General features: G+C 51.3%; 2 protein-coding genes across 2 annotated transcripts in view; one reads left to right on the forward strand and one right to left on the reverse strand.

Moving 5' to 3' along the window:
* The window catches only part of Stkld1 (serine/threonine kinase like domain containing 1), a 19,729-nt gene extending 4,425 nt beyond the window's left edge, over positions 1-15,304 (forward strand). The window contains exons 5-21 of the mRNA XM_052184684.1: positions 405-449; positions 2,433-2,507; positions 3,478-3,582; positions 5,945-6,015; positions 6,704-6,819; positions 8,037-8,155; positions 8,361-8,524; positions 9,197-9,327; positions 9,846-9,929; positions 11,283-11,399; positions 12,066-12,206; positions 12,581-12,709; positions 13,388-13,516; positions 13,594-13,722; positions 14,456-14,596; positions 14,770-14,849; positions 15,066-15,304. Of these exons, the coding sequence (XP_052040644.1) occupies positions 405-449; positions 2,433-2,507; positions 3,478-3,582; positions 5,945-6,015; positions 6,704-6,819; positions 8,037-8,155; positions 8,361-8,524; positions 9,197-9,327; positions 9,846-9,929; positions 11,283-11,399; positions 12,066-12,206; positions 12,581-12,709; positions 13,388-13,516; positions 13,594-13,722; positions 14,456-14,596; positions 14,770-14,849; positions 15,066-15,215 (1,926 nt within the window). The 3' untranslated portion in view covers positions 15,216-15,304. The remainder of the gene's footprint in view (positions 1-404; positions 450-2,432; positions 2,508-3,477; positions 3,583-5,944; positions 6,016-6,703; positions 6,820-8,036; positions 8,156-8,360; positions 8,525-9,196; positions 9,328-9,845; positions 9,930-11,282; positions 11,400-12,065; positions 12,207-12,580; positions 12,710-13,387; positions 13,517-13,593; positions 13,723-14,455; positions 14,597-14,769; positions 14,850-15,065) is intronic.
* A 99-nt stretch (positions 15,305-15,403) lies between these two features.
* Rexo4 (REX4 homolog, 3'-5' exonuclease) lies at positions 15,404-25,682 on the reverse strand. The gene is made up of 8 exons (XM_052181922.1): positions 25,208-25,682; positions 23,724-24,043; positions 21,972-22,109; positions 21,593-21,786; positions 20,069-20,157; positions 18,107-18,181; positions 17,296-17,370; positions 15,404-16,441 (listed from the first exon to the last, which is right to left on the reverse strand). Exons 1-8 carry the CDS (start codon positions 25,409-25,411, stop codon positions 16,322-16,324), a joined length of 1,215 nt encoding a protein of 404 aa, XP_052037882.1. The 5' UTR covers positions 25,412-25,682; the 3' UTR covers positions 15,404-16,321.
* Positions 25,683-25,881: the final 199 nt, after the last annotated feature.

The raw sequence follows: 25,881 nt of genomic DNA on the forward strand, positions 1-25,881 counted from the left end.
TTAACTATTCCGGTTTAAGAGTTATGCTTTACTGGATACTTAGAAGGAGTGGGTGCTGGGCAGAAGTGTGGGTCTCCCACCATTTACAGAGTCTGTGGTGGAGAGGAAACACAGCTGGGGTGCTGGGAGAGCTAGCTGGGAAAGACTGGCTCAGCGGCGACAGTGAGAGCTGCCCTGAGTGGGACCCGCAGAGACTTGGTGCAGAGGCCTGGCGGGGCGGTACCTTTCTTAATTATTTACCCCTACATTATTGTTGTGGTGGTGGTGGTGGTGATGGTGGTGGTGATGGTGATGGTGATGGTGGTAACTGTGATAATGACAGAGAGAGATCATGAGAGCAGAGGTGGTAGGACCCATGTTCACTACACATTTACTAATTGAGCTCGTCTTCCTGGGACCTACAGGTGGAGTGTATTGATGAGCACCATGCCAACAAGGCCCTGGAGGAGGTAATGATCAATGTTCCCCCGGGATGATCAGTACTCAGCAAACACAGGAACTGGGTTTCATGCCCACTTGCTGAGTGTCTGGGTGGAGGGAACATGCAGTGATCATAAGGAGAGCCCATGCCCAAGACATCCATTTCTTAGTTACTACTTGGGACATCTTGCCCTAATGCCTACTCTGCCACTAACCATCTTTTAAGATTTTATTTATTTTTTATGATTATTGGAGGGGGACAAAATCCACATTGCACAGCCGTGTGTGGAGGTCAGAGGACAACTTTGTGTGGTCAGTTCTCTCTTCCCACCTTTGTGTGGGTTCTGAGGGCCAAACCCAGACTTTCATGTTTTCTTTTCTTTTCCTATTTATGTATGTATGTATTTATGCATGTATGCATGTATGAATGCATGTATGTATGTATGTATGTATGTATGTAAACAGGGTGTCACTAGGTAGCTCTTGCAGGAACTCACTCTTGTATTCCAGGCTGGCCTCAAACGCAGAGATCCACCCGCTCTGCTTCCTCCTGAGTGCTAGGATTAAGGGCATGCACCACCACACCTGGCTTGACTGCCGAGTTTTCAAAGCAAGCATTTTAACCCCCTGAGCCATCTTGTCAACCCCTAATAACCATCTTTTAAAAGCAGGCCTTATTTTCCTTACATTTGTTTAGCATGTATGTCCATGGACACACGCATGACTCGTGGCACATGTAGGAAAGTCAGAAGACAGCTTTGGGGAGATGGTTTTCTCCTTGTGCCTTTACTCACATTTTCTGAAGATGTTTTTCTTCAGACTTGAGGCTGTACTTCAGTGGAGGGGCATGTGTCTCCATTGCTCAGAGCCCTGGGTTCTATCTCCATCACTGGAAAAAAAGATGTTTTCCTTCCAGTTATAAAAGAAGAACAGGACAAAGCTTGGGAGACACAAAGAAAATGTAAATTAATCAATTAGTTGAGTGTGCTAGTGCCCGCTCCAAGTCACAGCATTGACTGTATCTGGAGCTTGAGGCCAGCCTGGATGGCATTGTGAGGTTCTGACTCAAGAGACAAAGGGCTGTGGTAGAGCCTCAAACACACAGATCCTGGACTTGGTTCTCAGCATAGGAAGAAGGAGAAGAAGGAAGACCAGGAAAGAGGAGAGCATCAGGAAGAGTGAGAGGGTTGAAAATTGCCTTCACAGAACCACAGGTGACTGTGGTCACCAGCTTGATGGAAAGCAGCTAGCAGCTGTTTCTTTGGGCCTCTCTAGCAATCTCACCCGAGTGAAAGGTGCTGCCTCCTCCAAAATAGCCCCTTGTGGTTTGGCTTCCTTCTGGAGTTGCCAGCCCTTCCTTGCACATCACCAGTCAGCATGACTTGGGTCACACACAGTGTCTCTGGAGCAGAGGTAGACAATGTCATAGCCCTGACACATGGAAAGAGCGTGGGCGGTTCCACCATCACACAGCCATGTCGTCCACTGCCATTCATGTCTGCTGGACCAGATGTTTTCCCACCCAGCTTCCAATCAAAGCGATGGCCCACCTGGCCATGGTGTTCAGGTGGCCATTTCTGCTGCCTGATTGCATTTGTTTCCTAAGTCCTTCACTGTGTTTTGGGGTACAGCATCTTCTCCAGCCCAGCCTAACTGTCTCCTAGCACCCCTGGGGTCTATCCCAGTTCACTGGGGGCTAGAGATTGTGCTGGGTATTGAATCCAGGGCTCTGTGCATGCTAGAAACAGGCTCTCTTCTCGAACTTACACCCCAGCCTGTTACCATTTATATACGTGCTTGTGAAGCTCAGAAAGGTGGAAGAACAAGTCTTGGTCACACAGCACAGTCACCCCATTCTAGAGACCCACAACAGCCTCTTGGCCTCTCTCCAGCAGGCTACACAGCTTCCTTACACCCATGCTATGCCCTGCCCAGAGCCGTTATTGCATCTCTTGGTTGGAATGTGCGGCAGAGCAGTACTGGCTAAGACACTCTGTTCCCTCTCTGTACAGCTGATGCCCCTGCTGAAGCTCCAGCACCCCAACATCTCTCTGTACCATGAGATGTTCATCATGTGGAACAATGAGGTGGGTTGGAGTGCCCACAACCCAGCAGCTGACAGCATGGAACACTCTGAGGGGCAGGCATTTCCTGGGTCCTGTGCGTAATCTCTAATGATCCCCCAACAACCTATATGAGACCTAACATCTCATTTCACAAAGGAGGATACTGAGCTTAAGAGCAACTACTTCTGGGTTCACCAGTTCTAACACAGCTAAGCAGGGGCAGGCGCTAGGCTCCAGACTACACCTTTAATGATAGGGTTTTGGCTGCCTTTCCGGCCTCCCCTCTTGTCTCAAGCTGTGGAGCCATCACTCCCATGGCAATAAGGTGGGGACATTATTCTCATTTCATGGTAGGGTCCAAGGCCCCATTGCCTCACAATTAGTGGCTCCCAAGTAGGACTTCCCAGGCTACGTCCTGTTGACATCAGGACTTCTTGTCTTTGAATTGAGTACAGCTTTCCTAAGTCACATCTCTGGAGGGGACTGAGGGGAAGAAGGACACTGAGCAGGCTGAGAGGCCTCCACTGTGTTCCATCTCCATATCAGTTTCTCTGCTGAACTGACAGCTCGGGGTTAGGGAGGGCCCTCACTGCCTGTACTCTTCAGTTTCCCAAGCACACTGATGCTTTCTGAGACAATATTTCATTGGAGGAAACAGAACTGGCCACTGGCCACATCCTGGACATTGACCAGGTTGGCATCCTCAGAGGAGCTCCTAGAGTCTTAAGAGACCATCCCTCAATTGAGGTAAAGACAATTCCACAAAGAGGCCAGGAACAACTGCAATTTTTCAGGAAGGCCAACTAACAACAAGGCCTGGTGTGGTAGGGCATAGGAATGGGGACAAGAGAGTAAAGGAGTCCCCATTAAGCATTGTTACCATTGCCACCACAAATGATAGCCACGGAAAGATACCCTGGAGCAAGTGATTCTACAGAGCCCTAAGGCCCAATCTTTGGGCAGCTGATTAAGGAGCCTTGTGTTCTGACAGATCTCCTCTCTGTTCCTCTGCCTGGTGATGGATTATTATAACCAAGGAACCTTCCAGAATATCCTAGAGAATAAGAGGAAGTTTAAAGAGGTTGTTGACACTGAGGTAAGAGATACTCTGGAGCAGGGTGTGGTAGTGCACACCTTTGGTCCCAGCACACAGGAGGCAGAAGCAGGCAGATCTCTGTGAGTTTGAGGCTAGCGTGGTCTACAAAAAGAGTCCAGGACAGCCAGGGCTGGTTATACTGAGAAACCCTATCTGGAAAAACCAGGGTTGGGGGCGGGAGGGAGGAGGGGGAGAGACTGACTCTGGGCCACCAGGTTTGGGAGCCACCTAACTGTACCCTTGATGATCCCTGCAGTAAGAGACTAGAGGAACTCTGGGTCTGGCCTTAGGCTTTTCTTAGTGTGTAGAGTCATTACACTGTTTTGTGCACTTAGCTCAGTTGCATAATCGTTGAGGCACTCTAAGTGTGCAAATACCAGCACCAGTCCCTGCCTCCACCCTGTGCTAGGGGTTAGGCATCCTTAGGACCCAGAAGATCCAAGGCAAAAGCAACTGATGGGGTTCTGCCTCCAGATACCTTAATGCACGTCCTGAAATTCATCCAGATGAGTTCAGTGTCTGTGGCTCAAATCTGAACACACATCGTCCAGTCAGTCCTGAGCCTTTGAGGCCTAGCCATGCCTTGATCCTCTTCCTGTGGTCAGCTAGCTGCCCTTGTTCATGGCAAGGAAGTGCTCAGGGGGTCTGCCTCTCCTGTGCCGATGAGCCCTTGATCACCCCCAGTGCAGGGCTGTAGAGTATGGCTGCCTGGAGCATTGGTGGAAGGGCTAATCTTTCTTACTTAATCATGTAGGACTAGGTGTTTTGCTGGGATCAGAGAGTAGGGGGTGTGGCTTCAGTGGGCATTCTAGCAGAAGCTGGTTTACCAGGATTTACTCTCCCCAGAAACAGAGAGGGCTTCCCTTCCATGTGGCTCTTTGGCCTGTCTTTGTATCATTGAGCCTATCGTTTCCCTGTCAAGTGTTCAAGGGGTAGCGGCATTTTGTTATAACTTTAATTTGCACCTCCATATCAGCAGTCCTGATGAGCACTTACAGATCTGTGTTTTTGTTGTGTTGTGTTTTATTTTGAGGTGACCATGAACTCACTGGCTAAGGATGACCTTGAGCTGATACTCCTGCCCCCTTCTCCTCAGTCCTGGGATTATAGGCCTCTGTAACCATGATCAACACCGCTCTGGTCCTTTGGAGTTCTTCTGTGCCCTTTTAATTCCTCTTCCCATACAAGTTGTTTTCTTGCTGATTTATAAGCATTCTTTACATATGGAAGAATTAGTGCCCATATATTTCTACCCAGTCTGGGACTTGCCAGCTCACTTGTTTGATACCACCTTGTAATAGTCAGGTCCTCTCTCTAGTCAGGGCATTTTGGACCTGGCTTACACAGCCTCCCCTACTCCAAGGTCACAGGGCTCTCTTTACTTTTCTTCTAGACATTTATAAACTTTCACTTTTGCCTTTGGGAGCAGTAGTGCCCTCCCAAGATCTGAGTATGATTTCCTCTGAGAATTTCTGTTCTGCTGTGGACCAGGTGCCATCTTCCTGAGGGGCTCAGAGTAGGCATGCAGCTCATTTCATTGCCCATACCTCAGGGGCAGGCTCTGGAGTGGGCTTGCCCCTCTGTCCCAGAAGCGCCAGTCTCTAGCACCTGGGGTGCCAGGGTCTCTCTCTCTCTCTCTCTCTCTCCCTCTCTCTCTCTCTCTCTCTCTCTCTCTCTAGATTTATTTACTTATTATATGTAAGTACGCTGTCTTCAGACACACCAGAAGAGGTTATCACATATCTCATTACAGATGGTCGTGAGCCACTGTGTGGTTTGGGGGATTTGAACTCAGGACCTCTGGAAGAGCAGTCAGTGCTCTTTTTTTTTGTTTTTTGTTTGTTTGTTTTCGAGACAGGGTTTCTCTGTGTAGCCCTGGCTATTCTGGAACTCACTCTGTAGACCAGGCCGACCTGGAACTCAGAAATCCGCCTGTCTCTGCCTCCCAGTCAGTGCTCTTAACTACTGAGCCATCTCTCCCGTCCTCAGGGTGCCTCTTAATCCCGATATGAGACTCAGGAGTCGTAGGTACATAATTAGAAAATGGCAGCCCCGAGCAGTAGGCGCCACTTGGTTGCCTCCCGTGTTGTCTCACAGGCTCTTTTCATGCTATGGTCTAAAGTACAAGCCCTGAAAGACACTGCAGGGCCTTCTGCATTAGCAGTGCTCACGGAGGCCACCTTCTGAGAGCCTCATGGCCCAGGGAGTGTGGCCACTGGTGCCCCCGGGGCAGCCGTGTCTCCAGCTTGTTACTGTTCTGCTGACTGCTCTGGGTGTTCGCATACAGCATACAGCTTTGCAGAGATACCCTGGGGGAATTCCTAGACCTCTCCCAATGTCACACCCCCTGCTTCCTCCTCAGTGGATGCACACCATGCTAAGCCAGGTGCTGGATGCCATCGAGTACCTGCATGAGCTGAACATCGTTCACAGGTGATGGAGCTCCCTCTGCAGATTGGCCACAACGCCCAGGCCCAGAAGCCCAGGCCCAGGGACCAGATTTGGGCAGGATGGGGCATCTTCTGTGGACGCCCCTTTTTGGCTGAGAACAGGGAACTTCTTTATGAAGCCCCTGAGTGCCTGACTCACTCCAAAGGCACAGGGCTGTGGGAGTGTGGGGGCTGAACAGGGTGGTTCTAAAGGGCGAGGAAACAGAGATAAGATGCTAAGGAAGAGAGGTGAGGCTGCCTGCAGGGACACAGCCTCTGGACAGGCCAATAAGAGTTGCTGCAATCCAAGCCTAGCCTTTGACCCTTGCACCCAGCCTCAGGTCCAGGATCTGCAGTGAGAGGATTCTGGGAAAGGGCTTCCATCAACATGGACCTTATGAGCACAGAAAATGGAGAACAGAGGGCCATGTCAGTGCCACCACAAGTGCAGAGTGGTGGGTGCCCTCTCTAATGGGGGACCTCGGTGTTTGTACTTACAATGGGACTCTTCCCTAATGTGCCGGAACCGAGGAGATGTCATGTTCTAGGAAACAATTATTTAACGAGCAGGCTGAGCAGAGCATTTTCTTGAGGAGCGAACTGGGTTGGAAGAGCAGGCTTAAGGCTCAGGCATGTGCTAGCCCTGCCCCAGGCAGCTGCACGGTACCAGGGGGCCCTGTTCTTGATTGCAGGAACCTCAAGCCTTCCAACATCGTCCTTGTTAACAATGGCTACTGTAAACTGCAGGACTTGAGCTCTCAGGCGCTGATGACCCATGAAGCCAAGTGGAATGTCCGAGCAGAAGAAGGTAGCGGGGAAGACTGGGAACGGGTGGCAAAGGAGGTGGTGGCTCTTGGCGTGTGTGTGTGGGGGGGGGGGGGAGTGGTGGTTACTCTTAGGGCTACGCTTTTTAACTCAGAATGTCTAGAGATCTCCAACCTAGGGAATAACACATTAGATGTGCCCCTGTGGGAAGGTGCGGGGCCCAAAGGACTCCAGCATGTAAAAGAGAGCAATGGTTGTGGCCCCAAAGATGGTAATGCTTTTTTTCTAAAGATGTTAGTTCTTGTGGGAAGAAAGCACCCCAAAAAAGATAGAAGCTACATATAGGGGCACAGAAGTCCTCTGAGATGTAGGCCTTGACTATGCATGTTAGACAGAGACCTGAAATAGTCCAGGAGGTGGAAAGAGGTTAGGGTAAAAGGGGTGGAGTAGATCAAGCCTGTAATAGCCTGGTCCGTCGCAACAGCTGTCACAGACAGATAGAGCAACCTGGGAAGAGACTTCAGACTCCTGTGGTGGCAGTGGTTGTCCTTGGCACAGGGAGGGTAGGCGGGTGAGTAGATCGATGTGTGGCCAGATAGGTGGGCTGATAAGTATGGAGGTATCAATGAGGTGTGTCTTGGAGTAAGGTCCTTCGCTGTTTGGCTGGGATTGGAGGTTTAGAAATGGAGTACCTGAGCCCAGGTATACTGATAGAACAGGGCAAGGGCACTTTCTGCCCTTTCTGCACAATTCAGGTTTAGGAACAAGGCAATGCAGCCAGAACGTTGCCCCAAGCTCCTAACACGGTGAGGGGATGCACTGCTCAAAGAAGGCCGCACTTTGGCTTTTCTGGAGCGTGCCTCTCTCATCTCCTGCTTGTGTCACACAGACAGGCAGGCACTCAGGCTGTCAGGACAGTGGCCTCACTGCCTACAGCTTGCACTTATCATCCCACTCAAAGAATGTGATGGAGGGCTCCAGTCTGTAGCCCTTGCAAAGGACCAGTGAAACAGAGACAATGCAGCTGAGTCCCGTGGGGCAAGCCTGTAGTCTCAGCACTGAGAGCTGGAGGCAGGAAGACCGGGCCTTCAAGGCACAGCTGGGATATAGGCGACCCTCTCTCAAAACAACCCAAAGAGGAGTGGTAGTGCGGGGGCGTGGGGGGAGGGGCGTGGGGGGTGAGGGCGCTGGCTCTGTCCTGTTCCTCATCTCCGGGGAACATAGCACTCAGTGGTCCTTCTACCTTGATCCTGCCCGCAGACCCCTGCCAGAAGTCCTGGATGGCTCCTGAAGCTCTCAAGTTCTCCTTCTCCAGCAAGTCCGACATCTGGTCCCTGGGCTGCATCATTCTAGACATGGCCACCTGCTCTTTCCTGAACGTGAGCTTCCTGTGGGAGGCTGCCTGCTTTCAGCCTCCCTACCACGCCTCCCTGACCCTTTCTCTGTTCCATGGAGGCTACGCTATGCTTGCTTTCCTCAGGCCCCTGCCTCAGCTCTTGCTGGGCCTAATGAGGGAGCACTGACAGCAGCAGCTGTTACCTTCCTGGCTGAGGAAAGCCCAGGTGATGCCCTCTTTCCTTGAAGGACACAGAAGCCATGCAGCTGCGGAAGGCCATCCGCTATCATCCAGGCAGCCTGAAGCCCATCCTGAAAACCATGGACGAGAAGCAAATCCCTGGGACAGACGTCTACTATCTGCTTCTGCCCTTCATGCTGCATATCAACCCTGCTGATCGATTAACAATCAGGTAAGCTCAGAGCCGGACCTTCTTTTAACCTATCCGTATACCTTTCAGCATCTCCCACCGTAACACACAGAGCTGTCCTGATCTGCCCACACATATATATCCCTCAATGACCTGGCAGTCACTAATCTTAAATATATGGTGGATATTTTTTTGTTTTGTTTTTAGATTAGGTCTCACTATATGGCCCAGGCCAGCTGTGAATCCATAGTGACCCTCCTGCCTCAGTTTCCCGACTGCTGGAATTACAGGCATGTTTATTTGGCTTGAATACATATCTCTTAGAAAAAGATGCAGGCAGTCCTACTCTCCCACTGGGTGAGGGACTTAACCTTAAGGACACATATATCACTTTCAGGAGACCAGGAAAAGTTTCTGTTCTAATAATGTTAATCAAAAAGCCTGTTGGTATGTTTTTAAGGAAGGCGGGTATGAAGGCAGAAGTGCTGGACCTGGGACCATCCTTGGGGGCTCTGCCATGGAGTCCTGTGGTTTCAGAGTAGAGTAGGCCCCTGGAAGCAGAGTTACAAAGACAGTTACTAGCTACACGTGGACCACCAAGAGCCCACCACAGGAAGCCCGTGCTCGGTGTCTGCAGCTACAGGGCCACCCACAGCTCATGGCAGAGGGACAGTCCTGTGGGAAGCCACCCGGTATTCTCTGCCCCGTTTCCAGGGATGTGATCCATGTCACCGTCATGAGCAACTCCTTCAAGAGCTCCTGTGTTGCTCAGAACATGCAGCGGCAGACGGTCCCCATCTTCATCACTGATGTGCTGCTGGAGGGCAACATGGCCAACATCTTAGGTGACGTGGGGACACAGTGGCGAGAGCTGGGAGCTGCTGTGGCCTTGGCACTAGTTTCAGATGCTTGGTGTCTCTCTCCCACAACCTGGTCCTAAACCTGCTGTTTATGCACGATTAGTGAATGGGAACAGTGTCCAGATTCCTCCCCTGTACATAATGTATACCCTTGCTCCAAAAGCCTGGCTTTGCCAGTTCTCCCTGTTCCCATTGGTCATATCCCCTGTGTAGTTAAGACAGTTGAGACCTGCTCACTGCCCATGCTCTCCAGAGTCCCGTGCCCTTTGGCTCCACCCCTTAGGCTGTGCGCTTCCTATGTGCACACCAGCAGGCCCTGGGGCTCGGGGACTGGCTCACAGAGACTTGGGTTTGCTTTTCGATGAGTCCCTTGGCCTGAGCACCCTCTGAAAAGCGAGGCTAACAGCGCCGACGTTGTGGCCTGATTGCTGCGAGGCAAGGCTAGGGCCCGCTCCTCCGCGGCTCGGGCCTCAGTCAGGTTCTCCATATCCTCGCCCCTGCAGATGTCATGCAGAATTTCTCCAGCCGACCAGAGGTCCAGCTCAGAGCCATTAACAAGTTTCTGACAATGCCAGAGGATCAGCTAGGTAAAGGTTCTGCACCTTCCCCAGACTCCCAGGAAAGGCTGGGAGGGGGGAACTAACAACCTTTCACTACAGGCTTTTCTGGCCAGGATTACTACCATCTCAGGGTTTCCATTGCCGTAAAGAGACACCATGACCAAAGCAACTCTGGTAATGGACACGGAATTGGGGCTGGCTTACAGGTTCTGGGGTTCAGTCCGTTATCATCATGGGAGGAAGCATGGCAGTGTGCAGGCCGGCATGGCGGTGGAGGGGGAGCTGAGAGTTCCGCTTCTTGTTCTAAAGGCAAACAGGAGACTCTCTTCCAGGCAGCTAGGAGGAGGGTCTCAAAGCCCACCCCCCACAGTGGCACACTTCTTCCAATAAGGCCACACCTCCTAACAGCGCCACTCCCTGGGCCAAGCAGGGTTAAACCACCACCCCAGCCTTCATAGAACAGCTCTTTCCCAGCAGTGCTTCTGATGGGGATTAATCTGCTTGGGGAATTCTGCAGACATGGTTTCTCTCTGTCTCTCCTGCTCAAGCATCACACCCGTGAGGCATCCGTATACCCTCTCCTTCCTGAAGCCTTTTGTCTCTTCACCCACTCCTCTCACCTTATCCATTCCTCTGCCTGCCTACCTGACCAATTATGTACCTATTCATCCAGAAAACACAGCCAAGATCTGTTCCGGTGGCTGGGGCAGTGAAGGCCACAAGGAGGCTGAGCTGACCCCTAGCGAGTTAACAGATCCCTCATATTGGCCGTTACTCTCTCGAAGTCCCTTTTATAGCTAAACTGTGATCAAGATAAAGCCTAGGACAAGGTAGATTTTGCCTTTTGGGGGAATGCGCCATGATGCCCAACAGTGGGCTTCACCCACCCCCCACAGCTGCCTCGTGCTCAGCCTCATCAGAGTGGCTCTGCTGTAGCTGTTTCCTGGGTACCAGTGTCCCTAAGTCTGAGATCCTTATCACAAGCCGAGTCTCAGCTCAGTCATAGCCACAGGCCTTGGAGTCAAACACGGCATTCAATGCCCAGTGCTCACCACTGACTCTCAGCTTCACTCTGAAGGTGAGGGCTGACAAGAAAGACCTGGTCCATGAAGCTGCTTCAAGTAGATGCGTGGGCAGAGCTGGGCGTGGTGTCCTATCCTGTGGTCTGTTACTCTGGAGGCTGAGGCAGGGGAAGCACTAGAGGCCAGGACAGCCCAGCCCAGAAGGTTGACCTTGGCAGATGGCCAACTGCGCATACTCTGAATCCGTGGGCTGGTCACCCTGCTCTGCCCTTGTGTTCACCCACCTGGAGCCTCTGGGTCCCGCATGGGTCACAGGGCCCAGCTCCCCCTTGCTTCACCTGTGCTGTGTAATCCACAGGCCTGCCGTGGCCCCCAGAGCTGGTGGAGGAGGTGATTAGCATCGCAAAGCAGCACTTGAGGAGCCTGGATATTCTGCTCAGTACCTGCTCCCTGCTGCTGCGTGTTCTGGGCCAAGGTGGGCAGGGTAGGGGGCTCTTCCCTCCCAGACCTTGTCTCATCAGCTCCTTCAACTTCCCATGCATCCCTAGCATCTGCCTCTCCAGTCTGTTGTTCCCTTTTGTGCCTCTGTGACTCCATCTCAGAGTGACAGGGGGCATGGTTATGGGTCTGCATGTACTGGGCCTACACGGGGCCTGATCCAGCCTGCTGGGACCCTGGACAAGTCCCCCAGCTATGACATAGGAATTAGACAGGTTGGTCTTCTGGGCTTTCTTGACCAGGAGAGGTTTGGAGGATGTGATTGCCAGGAGGGGACAGCACTACACTGAAGGTCTTAGTAGAAGTCTTTGTCACTGAGCCCACCACCCCCGCCCCAGTTCTCTGAAACAGGAAGAAAACTTAACTAGCACCATCTTTAAACCTGGAACATCTAGTTAGCCCTTTACCTTTCTAGCTTTAATACTGAAGGCCTAACCACCACACCAATTGTGCCTTTTTCACAGGGCTTGTGTGAGTCAAATCCAGGCCATCTTGAATGCCAGGCAAGCACTGTACCACCGGGCAAGAGCCCATAAACACTTTAATTCAAAGAGGTGATGCTGTCCCCAGCAAGGGAGGACAGCTGTCCACCTTAGAGCCCCAGCTGTGAGGTTGACTGATGTTCTTTCCTTGGCCCAATCAGCACTGGCACACGACTCTGAAGCTGAGATCCCAAGGAGCAATTTGATCATCTCCTTCTTGATGGACGCCTTGCGGAGCCACCCGAACTCTGAAAGGCTTGTTACTGTGATCTACAATGTGCTCGCCATTATCTCTAGCGAAGGTGTGCTGGCCTTTTGTCCTTTGTTTCTGCTCTACAAAGCCAGGGACAGAAGAGAGGCCTTGGGAGATGGGCAGGAGAAGGGCTCATTCCTAAGGTAGACAGCCATACTGTTCTCTGTGGCAGCTATGGGCACTGCTTGGCAACTGGGGATAGTGGCTAACAATTGAATGGCTGGCTAGCGGGTCAAATCAAGGCTAGGCACTGGGCCAGACTTCCTACCCACACTAATCCCACTGGGGTGAGAGGGGTATTAGGATTAGGCATGAAGGTAGACCAGCCAGACTGACTAGGTGTTGCATCAGCGCACTGGGAAAGGGAGTGCTGGGGAAGGCTTCTTGGAAACTTTTCCTCCAAGTGCTTATGGCTGCCCACAGGACAGATCTCAGAAGAGCTGGAAGATGAGGGGTTGTTTGAGTTTGCTCAAGAGCACCTGGAGCGTTTCCAAGAGGACAGGGACATCTGCCTCGCTATCCTGAGCCTGCTTTGGTCACTCCTGATAGATGGTGAGGCCCTTCTGCACAAGTCCACTAGAGTAGTTCTCAACCTGTGGATCCTGACCCCACAGGCATAAGCCTTTTACAGGGGTCGCCTAAGACTACCAAGAAACACAGATACTTATATTATAGTTCATAATAGTAGCAAAATTAGTTATGAAGTAGCAACAAAAAGAATTCTATGGTTGGGGTGTATGACTAACAGGTTAAGGACTGCTGCTGTACATGTTGTCTCTGAAGTACAATCCCAAGCCCCACGGGGCTCTTTGGGGAGCCTAGTACAGTGAGACACTAGTGGGGTAACAAATGAGTAGGCTACTGCTGGCTCTAGAAGTAACTAGAACATTGGAGGCCCTGTCCTGGTTTGGGTTTTGAATGGGGGTTTCCAGGCCTGCCCTTCTCTTCTAAAGACTATCTTGCCAAGGAAGGAGAGCTGCAAGCCATGCCAACCCCAGAATACCACAGAGAACGTGATAACAACGCCACTAACGCTGAAAGTCCCCATCTCTATCCATGACTCTAGTACAAACTCTGGCAGTGGAAAGCCCCGTTTTCCATCTCTGAGGACATGTGTCCCCTTGATTCTCCTGTTGTTCTGGTGGGAGGGAGCAGCGTACAGGAGCACATTTGCAGGAGGTGCTTCTGTCCTACCTGGCCTGGTGTCCCCCATCTCTGCCCTGGGTCTAGTTGACACTGTGAACAAAGAGCTCCTGGAGCAGCTCTCAAGCACGGTCACCTGGGTGCTGGCTACTCATCCGGAGGACGTGGAGGTGGCGGAGGCTGGCTGTGCGGTGCTCTGGCTGCTGTCCCTGTTGGGTGAGCAGCCCGGGTCCTTGGTAACAGGGAGGGAGGGTGACCCTGGACACACAGACAACAAGGCTTGTTCTTTGTAGGCTGCATAAAGGAGAGCCAGTTTGAGCAGGTGGTAGTGCTGTTTCTGAAAAGCATCGAGCTGTGCCCTGGCAGAGTACTGCTGGTGAACAATGCGATCCGTGGCTTGGCCAGCCTCACAAAGCTGTCTGGTAAGTGTGGGACAGCCAGGCTGCCACCTGCAGGTGGAACCAAACCAGCTCCCTCCGTGATGTCCACCTGGTGACCCCAAACTACAACAGGAAGAAACGGCCTCTAGGAAGCCCCACTGGGACTTGTCCACATTTGGTGTCTTAGGTCACCTCCCCACTATACACACATCCCACAGCTGCATGGGTTCCAACATGCAGGTCTGTCTCCAGGTGTGCCACGTCTCACCCTGGGCCGGGGACAGGCCCTGGTCACAGGCAGCCTATGGTAGGAATGCTCCCACCCCGGGTCTATCAGAGCTCCAAGGGCTGTCTCCTTGCTTTCACTCCTGCTCACCTCTACTCGTGGCAGCCAACCGCACTGGGCAACTCGAGCCACCTACACAGGAAGCCCTTCTCCACAGCGCCACACCAAGGCCTCCATTTCTTTGCATGGAAGACAACATAAATGCTGTGTTTTCCTTGGGCACAGTGCTCACTGCCAACAAGGGCAAAGCTGAAGAGAAGCAAGCGGTGCAGCCACCTCGTACCCTTACAGAGCAGGGGACAGCCCTGACTTTAGGAGCGTCTGTCATAGGAGGCTAGGGCTCCTGGCAGAAGAGCTCTCCCAGCAACCCAGTGACCAGACGTGCTACTTCCCAGGGACACTGGGTCCAGGGAGCTGAGAAATAAGGGCAGCTGAAAGTAGCTATGCTAGACTGTATTGCACACTCATGTCCTTGCCTCCCGACTCCAGAACTGGTGGCCTTCCGAATAGTAGTGCTGGAAGAGGGCACCAGCGGCCTCCACCTCATCCAAGATACCTACCAGCTCTACAAGGATGACCCTGAGGTGGTGGAGAACCTCTGCATGCTGTTGGCCCATCTGACCTCCTACAGTGAGGACCCTTACCTTGTCCTCTCCGTGGTAGGAAGGGAGGGAGCCCTAGAGCCTGGTCTCAAACCCCTGGAACTTGCCTCTCACTCACTGCATCAAAGTGGCCCCTGACCAACCCTAACTGGCTAGTGGGCAGGGACCCTGAGCCTCCCCATCTTCTCTGCTCCCCTGCAGAGGAGATCCTGCCAGAGATGGAGTCTGGAGGCATCAAAGACCTAGTCCGGGTGATCCGGGGGCGCTTTACCTCCAGCCTGGTAAGTAATGGCACCACCTTTATCAAGCCAGAACACTTGGCACTGCTGCATAGCTCCGCATGATGCCTTTCCCTGTGGCTGGGCTGAATCCAATCAACCCCACGTGGCAAGTGCAGCCAGACCACCTGAAAGAGCCCATCAGTCGGGGGTCAAAGCAATTGCTCCTGGATCCTGAAGCCACTGTAGGCAAATGGTCCTCTTGTTTCCTCCCCCCAGGAGCTGATTGCTTATGCTGATGAGATACTTCAGGCACTGGAAGCAATTGAGCGTACTGGCCCCCAGGAGGACCAGCTGGAACCCCCTGCAGTGCTGGCAGCCCCCAAGGTCTCCTCCCCACTGCCGGCAAATCCTCCCTTCAGGTCCTAAAATGCTGCCCTTGTGGTCCTGTGGTAGGGAAGTACCACTAGACCCGGTATTATGTTTTGCACTCCCTGGTGACTAATAAAGAAGCCCTAGGCCGTTCCTGACCTGTCTGGCTGTGCTGTCAGTGGTCCTGCCTTGCAGGGCCTCAGGAAATTCTAGATGGGGAAAAAAAAATCTGAACTTCCACACACTCAATTTTTATCCATTCATTTATTTTTGACAGTACTGGGAAAGGACCCCAGGGTGTTACACCTAGTAAACAAGTGCTTTCTGAGTCACACCTCAGTCCATAGCTGCATTAAAAGCAGACATCCGTCATCATACACATGGGATGTAGACACCTGTTCTAGGAGTTGTCAGCTAAGTCCATAAAGTTCACTGGTCACTCTACTTGCTGCTAGCCAGAAAAGCTGCTGGCGGGACAATGGGAAGATGGCCTTTCTGCTTACACTGGTCCAGATGGTAGGATCTTAGACCTCTGAGTGTAACTGTGCCCCAAGGTTCACCCCAAGGACTGTCTGGAGAACACATTACTGGGCATTGGCATTTTAGGCCAAGCAAAGGACACAGGAGTGAAAAGTACCTCCAGCCCAGGAACCTTAACAAAGTCCTCAATGGGTGGTTGCTATGCTGACCAGACTGGGGTGCAGCAGACTGGATGTCCTTAGCCTGGGTCCCTTAGATCCAGCAGAGCTTCTCCCCTTACCTGCGAGAGAAGATGCTTCTTACTCCTTAAGGGAGGGGCTGAGGGCCCTGGCTGGGACCAGCTATGCTCACTGTTCAGTGGTAGCACAGGTGGTCAGCAGACTTAGACCCTGCAGCACTCCCACCTTTTCCAGTGTTCTCCTTCCTCTGAGCCTACCCCCGACTTCTGCCCCGCATCTGTCCGGCCTACCTCAACACACAGGTGCTGGATTAGGCTCTGGTAGTTCAGGAGGAAGTTCGAGCGGCTTACATGCCACAGGTCTGCGGCCATTGCTCCAAGAAAGCTCACCAGAGAGAGAGTCCCTGCTGTGCACAGACTTGACAGGCCTCATAACCCTATCCAACTGCCGCTGGATTGAGAAGTCATTGAAGGACGGGGTGGTTTTGACAGCAGTAGGATGGGGCTAAGCATGCTCACTGCAGGGCTGTGGAGTGGCTGCTGGGGCACGCCGGTTTGCAGTACTGCTCTCCCATTCCCGTTTGACCATGATGTAGAGCCTCATCGCTGCCTGGGCATCCTGGACCTGGGCAACAGACAGCAGTGTTCACCACCATGACTACAGGCCACAGAAGTAACCCTACAGTTACTGAGTCTGCATGAGAGCCACAGCACTGAGGCCGCAAAGACACAGTTCCCTGGGTGACCACGGTACGGCAGGGAAGGAGGAAACCATACAAATGGCCCAGGCACTAATTTTTAGCAGAATCGGAAGCTAACTCCTGTGCTTCCGACTCAGCCAATCTGTTTATAGGGCAAAAAGGGAGACCTCACAGCAGGAGGAACAGCAGACACAGCTGAGACAGGCACGAGGCTCAAAGAGTCAGAGGCCACACCACAGGGGACCCTGTTCTCCTGAAGCAGGCTGCCTGGCCACGAGGACCTATTGGGACCGAAATCCTCAAACCACACAGTCCTAAAGCACACTGGCTAGGGCTTGGAAGGGTTCTACTCCTCTTGTCGGAGTCCAGGTCATCAGTGTGGCGATGGAGGGTAGTCGGACCTCTCAGAGCTGGGGTCTAGTCGGAGGTCAAATGGCAGTAGAGACACAAAAGCTAATTCCTGAGACACCAGCCAGTTCTGCCAAGAGTGACCTGTTTCTCCTTCCTCCTTGGCCTCTCTCCAATCAGCTAAGCCTTATTACCATCAAGGCCCCACCTCAGGTATTAGTAACTGGAAGTATACAAATAGCCTTCAACTAGACTGGTGAATTTTGTTCCGAATCCTTACTGTCTATTATTCTTTGTATTGAGTTAAATGTAAATATTTAAGATAGAACAACATTCTCTAAGCCTGCTCTGCCTAGGGTCCTTTCCTTTCTATGGTCAAGTGAAACAGCCCTAGGTGTTAGGTCAGGGGCCATTACCCGGTGATACTTACTGAACAATGCTCTGCCTGTTGGACCTTGATCCCCAGAATTTTCTCAGAAAGTCGTTTCAGAGACGGTCGTCCACTCTGTAGAGAAAAGAATAACACTGAATGTTTTGCTTCCACAGGCTCTGCCTGAGGGGGACACAGGTGGCTCCTGAGCACACCCAAGTCCCCTGCACTTTCCCCTTCACCAGGAGTATTTGTGGCACTATGGCTGCAGGCATCACCCTGTTGTGGCTGTGACACTGCTGTCAGCCAGCAGAGGAGAGGCTGGGACTGGCGGTATTCCAAGTGCTTAAGTGCTTTTAATTATTTTGCTTTTTAAAGATAGGGTTTCTGTGTATAGCCCTGGTTGTCCTGGAACTCACTCTGTAGACCAGGCTGGCTTCAAACTGAAGAGATCGCCTGCTTCTGCCTCCTCGGTGCTGGGATTAAAGGTGAGCCACTATACCTGGTTTAATTTTTTTTCTTAGTTCTTATTGGTTATACATAGGTATGCCTGGCTGCATGTTGGCATGAGCACAGACCTGCAGGGCCTGAGAAGGCTGGAGATGTCAGAGTTCCTGGTACGGAGTTACAGGGACTGTGAATAACCTGACGAGTGCTAGGAATTGAACTCAGGTCCTCTGCAGGAGTAGCAAGTGCTCTTAACCACTGAGCCATGTCTGAACAACCTCTCCTGCCTTCATGGGAGGTTGCCAGACTTCTGTGACAAGTACTCTTAAAGACGAAAGTGAGAAACCAAAACAAACTAAATCCCTTCAGCCAGAGGAGTCAGTGCCAGGGACAGGTCGTGGCCCAAGGCTCATTCATTACGTACCTTAACTCGACTCCTAAATGGTTTGAATTTTTGGGTGTCCCTGATTTTCTTTTTTGGATGGTCAAGGAACAGAACCTAGAAGAAAATGACAAGTATCTCCATTTCAGTTTGCAAATATTAGCTCACAGGGCCCCACAGGTGTTAATATTCAGAAAAAAGTTTCTCAAAGTAACTACCCGACTTAAGATGACGCCCACTCTTCAGAACCATTTTAATAAAAATAAAATCCTGGCCAGGTGTGGGGCATACTTTTAACCCTGGCACTCTGGAGGTGGAGGCAGGTGGATCTCGTGTGAGTTCAAGGCAAGCCAGAACTATATAGCGAGACCCTGTCTCGAAAAAGAAAAATAAAATCTTGACATTAATGATGTTGAGAAAAGTCAACCTGCAACTGACCTGCGCTGGTTGCTCATGGTAAAGACAGACATGAAATATAACAGCTCACCCTACAACTTCTAGACTCATATGATCCAAAAAAGTGACCCACTAGAAGAGGCAGGTGTGGCCCTGATGGTAGTCTTCTCTAAGGTGACTCATCAGTGAGCAGGTGACTATGGTTAATTTTTAATTGTTGGAACATTTGTTATTTTCCTTTTTGGTGTTGGGATGAAATCTGAGGCCTTGTACACACGAAGCACGCATTCTGCCACTGAGCTACATACATCTCTAGCCCAGAATAGTTGAATGGGAATTAAACTCCCACCTAGAGGTTTCTGAAACACATGAATACAGTGGCACTACAGATCACACCCAGGAAGGACAATGTCCACTGTCTAATCAGCAGGAATCTAAATGGGCAGAAGCTATATGTCACATGCAGTAGCACTGGGTAGAGTTCTCTGCGCTCAGTCACCGAACTGGCTGGTTGTCTGGCCAGCCTGTCAAGGTGACTAGCTGGAATGACACCCTGAGAAGACACATGCCCATCCAGTTCCTTTCCTACAGAGACAGCTGAAACAGCAGCAACATTCAACTCAGAAACTCAGGATGCTGAGGAGCAGAGGAGTCATCTGAATGCATGCATACCCTCTGCTCTCCTGGAACCTGCTCGCACACCCTAACACTCAGCTCTGCTACCCACAAAAGCCTCTTCCTCAAAGGATTAAATAAGGTGTTTACACTGTGTAACTCCTGGTGGCACCCAGCAAGGCTCTGATGTTAGAAGGCCTGGGGCTGGAGACTGCTTAGCAGTTAAGAGCACTGGCTACTCTGGAACCCTTCCAGAGGATCTGGTTCAGTTCCCAGAACCCATATGGGAGCTCACAACTGTCCACAACACCAGCTCCAGGAGATCTGGCACCATCACATAGGATAGGCAAAACATCAGTGCACATAAAAATAAGAAATCTTTAATCATAGCACTCAGGGAGCAAAGAGGCAGGTGGATCTCTTGAGTTCCAGGCCAGCCTATTCTACACAGTGAGTTCTAGGACAGCAGGGCTACAAAGAAATCTTGTCTCTGGAGTCTACCACACCAGGTGACAACAGGTGTCCCTTCTGCCAAGTTGACTATGCTCCCATTTTCCTGCTGCACCCTCAAATGGACCAGGCAGCAGTTTGCTTGTGAACTTAGCGATCCATTTAATAAGCCCAGGCTAGGTGGGCTTCCAGCATCCCAGCAATGCCCAGATATAAACTGGACACATAACACGAACCCTAGGGCTTTGACAGCGTACCCACATCTGTCCCTGGCCATGGAGCACACAGCTAGACGCCATCTGCCACATCAGGTAGGTGACATTCAAAGACACGCCCCTACTTTGAGCTGGCATTGAAATCCCAATGTAGTCAGGACTCCAAAAATTACATAATGTGGTCTCTTGAACACAGCCAGACCTCCTGCCACTATTCCTAGAGAAATCCCAAGCTCAGATAATAAAACCAAAATGAAAAAGCCCCCAGAGTGGTGCTTTTGGGGACAGGGATGTGAGGCTGTGTGTGGCTCACAGAAGAGCCCAGCACCTTTAAGTCATTGTGTAGCGCATGCCCCACCAGGATTCTGCCCTTCAGCATTTCTGCCACTTCCTTCTTCACAACTTCAAACTCTTCTCCTGAAAACCAAATGAAGACCTGATTAACAACTCACCAAGATTCTAAGGGAAGTTCCTTCCATCCCTGCTCAGACTGGTCACAACAGGTCAGGCCCTTCGTGATACACATAGTGGGAGGTAGGTCCCTAGAAGTGTCCATTTTCCCAGGGAAGTGGAAAGGCTAGGAAGGATCCCAGTGTGCCTTGTGCTCTGCTCCCACTTCTGGGGACAGTAGAAAAACAGACAAGAACTCCACTCAAAGCCAGTCATAGTCAGTGGACTCACACCAGGTAGCAAACTACTGCTGCTAACCTAGAAGCCCAAGAGCACTTAGACTCTCTCAGGACACTTGACAACAGGTTCCCATTCTTGTACTTACCACTTCCTGAGTGGATGCTGACTGGATCTCCACCACAGACAGTGCAAAGAATGTTGCATGGACCCCAGAGTCTGCTGTCCTGCTTTCCTACAACCTTGCCACACCTCTACTAAAATGGGCTTCAAAACCACTTCACTGCCCAACTTGATTCAAAGCTAAAGGACCAGCCTCTCTTCTGAGACAGAAAGAGCTGCTGGGCGGTGGTGGCACACGCCTTTAATCCCAGCACTTGGGAGGCAGAGGCAGGCGGATTTCTGAGTTCAAGGTCAGCCTGGTCTACAGAGTGAGTTCCATGACAGCCAGAGCTATACAGAGAAACCCTGTCTTGAAAAAAATAAACAAAGAAAGAGAGAGCGAGAGCGAGAGCGAGAGAGAGAGAGAGAGAGAGAGAGAGAGAGAGAGAGAGAGAGAGAGAGAGAGAAGAAAAGAGCTGCTGGCCAGCCTGTGGTTTAAGGAACAACAAAGCCACTTTGTTGGTCACGGGTACCAGGAGAAGCAAGCAGGCAATGGGTGACGAGTAACGGTGAAAAGACCACAGGTTGTGTCCCTAGCGATCTCCAGGTCTCTCTAGGAGGCGGACTCAACCATCCTAGATGTCCTCGCCTGTTACACATTAGGCCCAGCCTCCTGCTGTGTTGGTTCAGTTCTTCCAGCTACCTCCCTATCTAGCTCCTGCCTCAGAACCAGTCTTCTGACCTCTACCTTGTTCTCAATGTCATGATCACGAGGCCTCTCTGCCAATACTGCACTAATTTCCCAAAGAGACTTTGTGATCTGTCCTCCTAGCTCCTACCATGCCTCTCACTCTTCAAGATTTCTCTCCTGATCCCTAACACACTCACCCCAGTTTATTCCCTTCTGCCACACAACAGAAAACAATCCAAGAGCACAGGACATAAACAGCACAACAGCCAGGAAAGGCACCTTTTATATCTGCAAAGTCTGCTAGTCTGGGGAAGAGTAAGCAGTGTCAGGACCCCTGCCATGCCATGTTCCGGAACACAAAGGTAAGTAGAAGAGATGAATCCTGCTCCCATCTCTACTGCTACACTGAAATCTTACGGATGTCAGTCATACCCTGCTTCAGGTTCTCAGGCCGGATCCCACTGACGGCTGTCCTGTAGTCAGTCACTGGCTCAGTTGGCTTGACGTACTTGTCATAAACACACTTCCCATACTGGTTCACGATGGACACACGGGCTGCGATGCTCTCTTCCCCTTTGGGACCCACGCCTACCATCTCACAATCCAGGGCCAAGGCTTTTGTCAGGCTAGAGGAACCAAAGGCCCAGTGTAATAAATACCATGGGCTGGGATTCTAGGCCAGTGAGCCAAGCCTCATTCTGCACCTCTAAAACTCGGCTGGGCAGTCCTGGCTTAGCGCTTGCTCCTCCTCCCGTGACCCCAGCCCCAGAAGGAATAACATTCCCAGCAGCTATGCCCAAGGTCAACTCACCCGCCAAAGGCTTGTTCCTTCACCAGGGAGATGGTACTCTTGCTCTGCCCCAGCCTCTTCCGCACCAGCATGGCTGCCTCTGGGCCTATGGCAGCCTCAATATCATCTGGATCCACATCATCAAACCAGATGTCTTCCCTATGAGACGAAGATGAGAATGCCTAGTAGGTAGGGTGTGAGGGGCAGCACCGTCATGGCTGGCAGGAGACCAGGGAGCCTGCTGTCTCGCTTCCCTTTTACTGTCGTTCTTTCTCTCCTTTATTATTGGTATGCTTGTTTTGCCTGCATGCACCCATGCACTGTATTTAGCACTTGCATGCCTGGTGCCCGATGGCCAGAAGGGAGCATGCATCAGATCTCTGGAGCTGGAGATTTGACTCTAGGAAGGCAGCCAGGACTCTTAACCCCTGAACCATTTTTCCAGCCCTCACCAGTGTTCTTTTAATTTGCAAATATATCTACTATCCAAGACTTCGGACAACAGATGACACACAGACTGTGAAGCAGAAGCATGTGCTGAGCTTCAGCAGAACAATTAGACATTTTCTAGTTAAACAATAGGTTTGTTATTGGTCAAGAAACAGAGGTGGAGCTGGGCGGTGGTGGCGCACGCCAGTAATCCCAGCACTCTTGGAGGCAGAGGCAGGCGGATTTCTGAGTTCAAGACCAGTCTGGTCTACAGAGTGAGTTCCAGGATAGACAGGGCTATACAGAGAAACCCTGTCTCGGAAAAAAAACCAAATCTAAAAAAAAAAAAAAAAAAAAAAAAAAAGAAGAAACAAACAGAGGTGGGAGGAGTGCGCGGCAGAAAGGGACCTTGCACCACGTTCACACTTGGCTATCCGGTTTATTCCAGGTATCTTTCGGGATCATTACTTGAAAAGGTTTAACTGACGGGCCTCATGCCTCCTGTTCATTTGCTTTCTTCACTAGGATACCCCGATACCTCCGCCCACCACACACACAAACGCTAAAGTGAATGTCTGTATGTCTTCCTGGCTGATAGCAGTCTTAGGAGGGAGGGCCTGTAGTCTCTCCAATCCAGCCTGCCTATACAACTCAGAAGAAGCAGTTAAACTCACGTCCTTTTGCCCTTCAGCAACTTGTAGCCTGTCATGGGCTCACTTAGTTTGACTTGACACAACTCTCACAAACACACTTTCTATACGGGTTCCCAAGGAGCTGTTCTCCTTCCCCTTGGGGCCCACACCCTCCACTACATAATCCAGGGCCAAGGTTTTCTTTAGGTTCAAGGAAAGGCAGCAGAAAGCCAGCCTGCCTTGGAAGCATAGCCCGTCCAGGTGAGGTGTTATCACAGTGCTCATTAAGTAGGCAAAGTAGGCAAAAGACACTAAGCCATCCTTGGTGCACTTCAGTCCCCTAATTATACAGTGACCGCACTGAGGAGAAACCCATCGGAAGCCATCAACTGGCAAACAAAGCAGGCCTGGGTGCCACAGGAGTCCTGGTTCCAGCACACATTATAACAAAGTTTTTGTTGGCTCTCACTTTGTATCAAGCTCTGCACTGGGGCCCAAAGACACATTAACTGTACGACAGGGTCTGACTTTAGCAACCCACTCTAGGAAAGACAGTGACAAATGAACAAACATCACAGGGTTGGGCAGAAGGCTGTACCAGGGCCGAATGGAGGTGCTGAAGACAGTAGAGGCTGCAGGAACACTCAGGCCCATCTGGATCTGTGGGCCCAGCAAAGGATGCTTCAGGCACCACAGCAGGGCTGATACTCACTCAGTGGGGACGGCCTGCTTCAAGTCGGCAGCTGCCTGTTTGATATCCTCTGGGTGAGAAGAGATGTCACTGTATGTCCTCTTGGCTCCTTTCTTCTGCTCTGTTCCAGAGGTATTTGTGGGAGGTACTAGTATCTTCCTGTCCTTAGGTGCAGATGTAACAGAACTACTAGTGCTCTTGTCTTTTTCTGTCCTCTTCTTGTCTCCCTTTGATTTATCTGAGGCCTTTTTTCTGTTCTGCTGGATTATTTGGGGGTGCATTTTGTCATCCTTCTGAGAGACAAGAGGTTTTTCTGGGACCTGGGACTTTTGTTTCAGCAGCTAATGGAATCAAAATTAAATATAAGCCACACTTATTATTTTTTAAAAACCACATTTAATTTTGAACTGACATTCCACAGATGAAAGAAGTGTGTGTGTACATGTATCTATCATCCGCACGCCTCCCACCACCACAACTAACGGTGGCTTTCACTTCTTTATTTGGAGTCGCATTTAGTGACTTCCATGCTCAACACTGTGGGACACAGTGATCACTTCCTTGACACTATCACCACTATCACTGGAGGATGACTATAGCTCAGGGCCTGAGGAAGACCTGGAGGAAGGGAGTTCACGGGAAAGAAAGCAGTGCTGTGAAACCAGCGATGGCTGATCCAGGCAGAGGAGCAGCCCAGGAGAACACTTTCTTCCCTGTGTTCAAATGCCTAGCTAAGACCACAAGATGGCAACCAGCTGAGAGATGTTGAGTTTCTACTTATCCACTCCCCTAATACTTAAAAGACCTGAAGAGTTTAGATTCCTGTAGAAACCAGAGCCAAGCCCAGGTTTCCTACAGTAAATATGTCCTCCATGCACATTTTACTTTAGTTTCTCTGGAGAAAGAACAAGAACCAGCATCCAGAGCCCAGACTGTCCCCAAGGTTTGGCTGGTCCTGGGTGTCCAGACAGGAAAATCCATACTAAGGAACAAGGTGAAGTGTTGTTATGGAGCCCAAGAAATTCCTTATTGTCTTTCTTATTAACTGAGGTTCCATGACACACACTCCAAAAGACTCCCTGGAGGCCAAAAGAGCGAACGTATGCTCAGTAACCCAGTTCTGCTTTTTACAGCTACGTGACCTTCTTTAACTCAACCCCTGTGAGTTACGTGTCACAATTTCCTCATCTAGCAAACAAGGACAGTAAAAGCATCTAACTAGGATGTAAGAATTTACGAGTAGGGGTGGGTCTGGTGGCTCAGAACCTCACGTAGGAGGACTTCCACTAGTGTGGGTATACCCTGAGCTACATGAGCCCCAGAGCAGTCTGGGCCAGAGCTCTGGGAAATAGTTTAAGGCGTTGGCAGGGTGGCAACCCAGATACGTGGTTTATAACTGAGAAAAAGAATTTGAGGGAAGCAGAGAGCAACATGCCTTCCTCCTTCGGAGTCTGTGGCTACCTGACCGAAAGTTCGGGATGAAGGTGGCCGGTCGCCAGTCTCACCTCTTGCAGCGCCTTCCAATTCTGAGAAAAGTTCTCTGGGGCCTTGGGCGGTCCGCTTGCCACTGCTGCCGGGCGGCTTCCCGGAGTCGCACTTCCTCCCAGCGCTTTGCTCTTCCTGAACTTCTTCTTCTTCTTGGCTTTCTTCCTAGCGAGCTTCTTGATAGGCCCAGGTTGGGGCACCGGCGCGGTGGCCTTCGTCTTCATCGTCTCGCTCTCCGCAGCCCGAGTCAGCAGAGAAGAGAGTCGGACTCCCGCGATCGCAGAAGCGCTCCCCAGGAGGCAAGCGTGCTTCCGCAGCGCGGCCGGTAGCCGGAGTTGCTCGTCTCTTCGCGCCCGGCTAGAAACCTAGACTGCAACTTTGGTTCCGCACGTAACGACTAGACCGCTAGTTAGCACTGGGGGCTGGCCGCCCTTGCCAGCAGCGCCGCGCGCGGTTGGTTACCTAAATTTGACAGAAGGGAGACCAGACCTTCACAAAGACTTGGCGTCCCGGAACGGCTCAAATGAGACTCAGGGACACCGGAAAAGGCTGGGGGACTACTCTCGATGTGGCACTCACGGAGTGGCGGAGGCGGGGCTTGTGTAGGTCGCCCTACGCTCAACCACACACTGCGGAATACGGAGGCGTTCCCTACGCCTCTAGTTTGCTGGCTGCAAAAGCAAGCCAGCCATGT

The sequence above is a fragment of the Apodemus sylvaticus genome, chromosome 5 (assembly GCF_947179515.1).
Source record: "Apodemus sylvaticus chromosome 5, mApoSyl1.1, whole genome shotgun sequence".
In the NCBI taxonomy this organism is placed as follows: domain Eukaryota; kingdom Metazoa; phylum Chordata; class Mammalia; order Rodentia; family Muridae; genus Apodemus; species Apodemus sylvaticus.

Excerpts from the sequence above, each read along its gene's own strand:
- Rexo4 (XM_052181922.1), bottom strand. The coding sequence starts at position 25,411 with ATGAAGACGAAGGCCACCGCGCCGGTGCCCCAACCTGGGCCTATCAAG. Across the intron at positions 20,158-21,592 it reads GCCTGAGAACCTGAAGCAGG|GAGAAGAGTTTGAAGTTGTG; the intron begins GTATGACTGACA and ends TTTGGTTTTCAG. Across the intron at positions 17,371-18,106 it reads CATTTAGGAGTCGAGTTAAG|AGTGGACGACCGTCTCTGAA; the intron begins GTACGTAATGAA and ends TTTTCTCTACAG.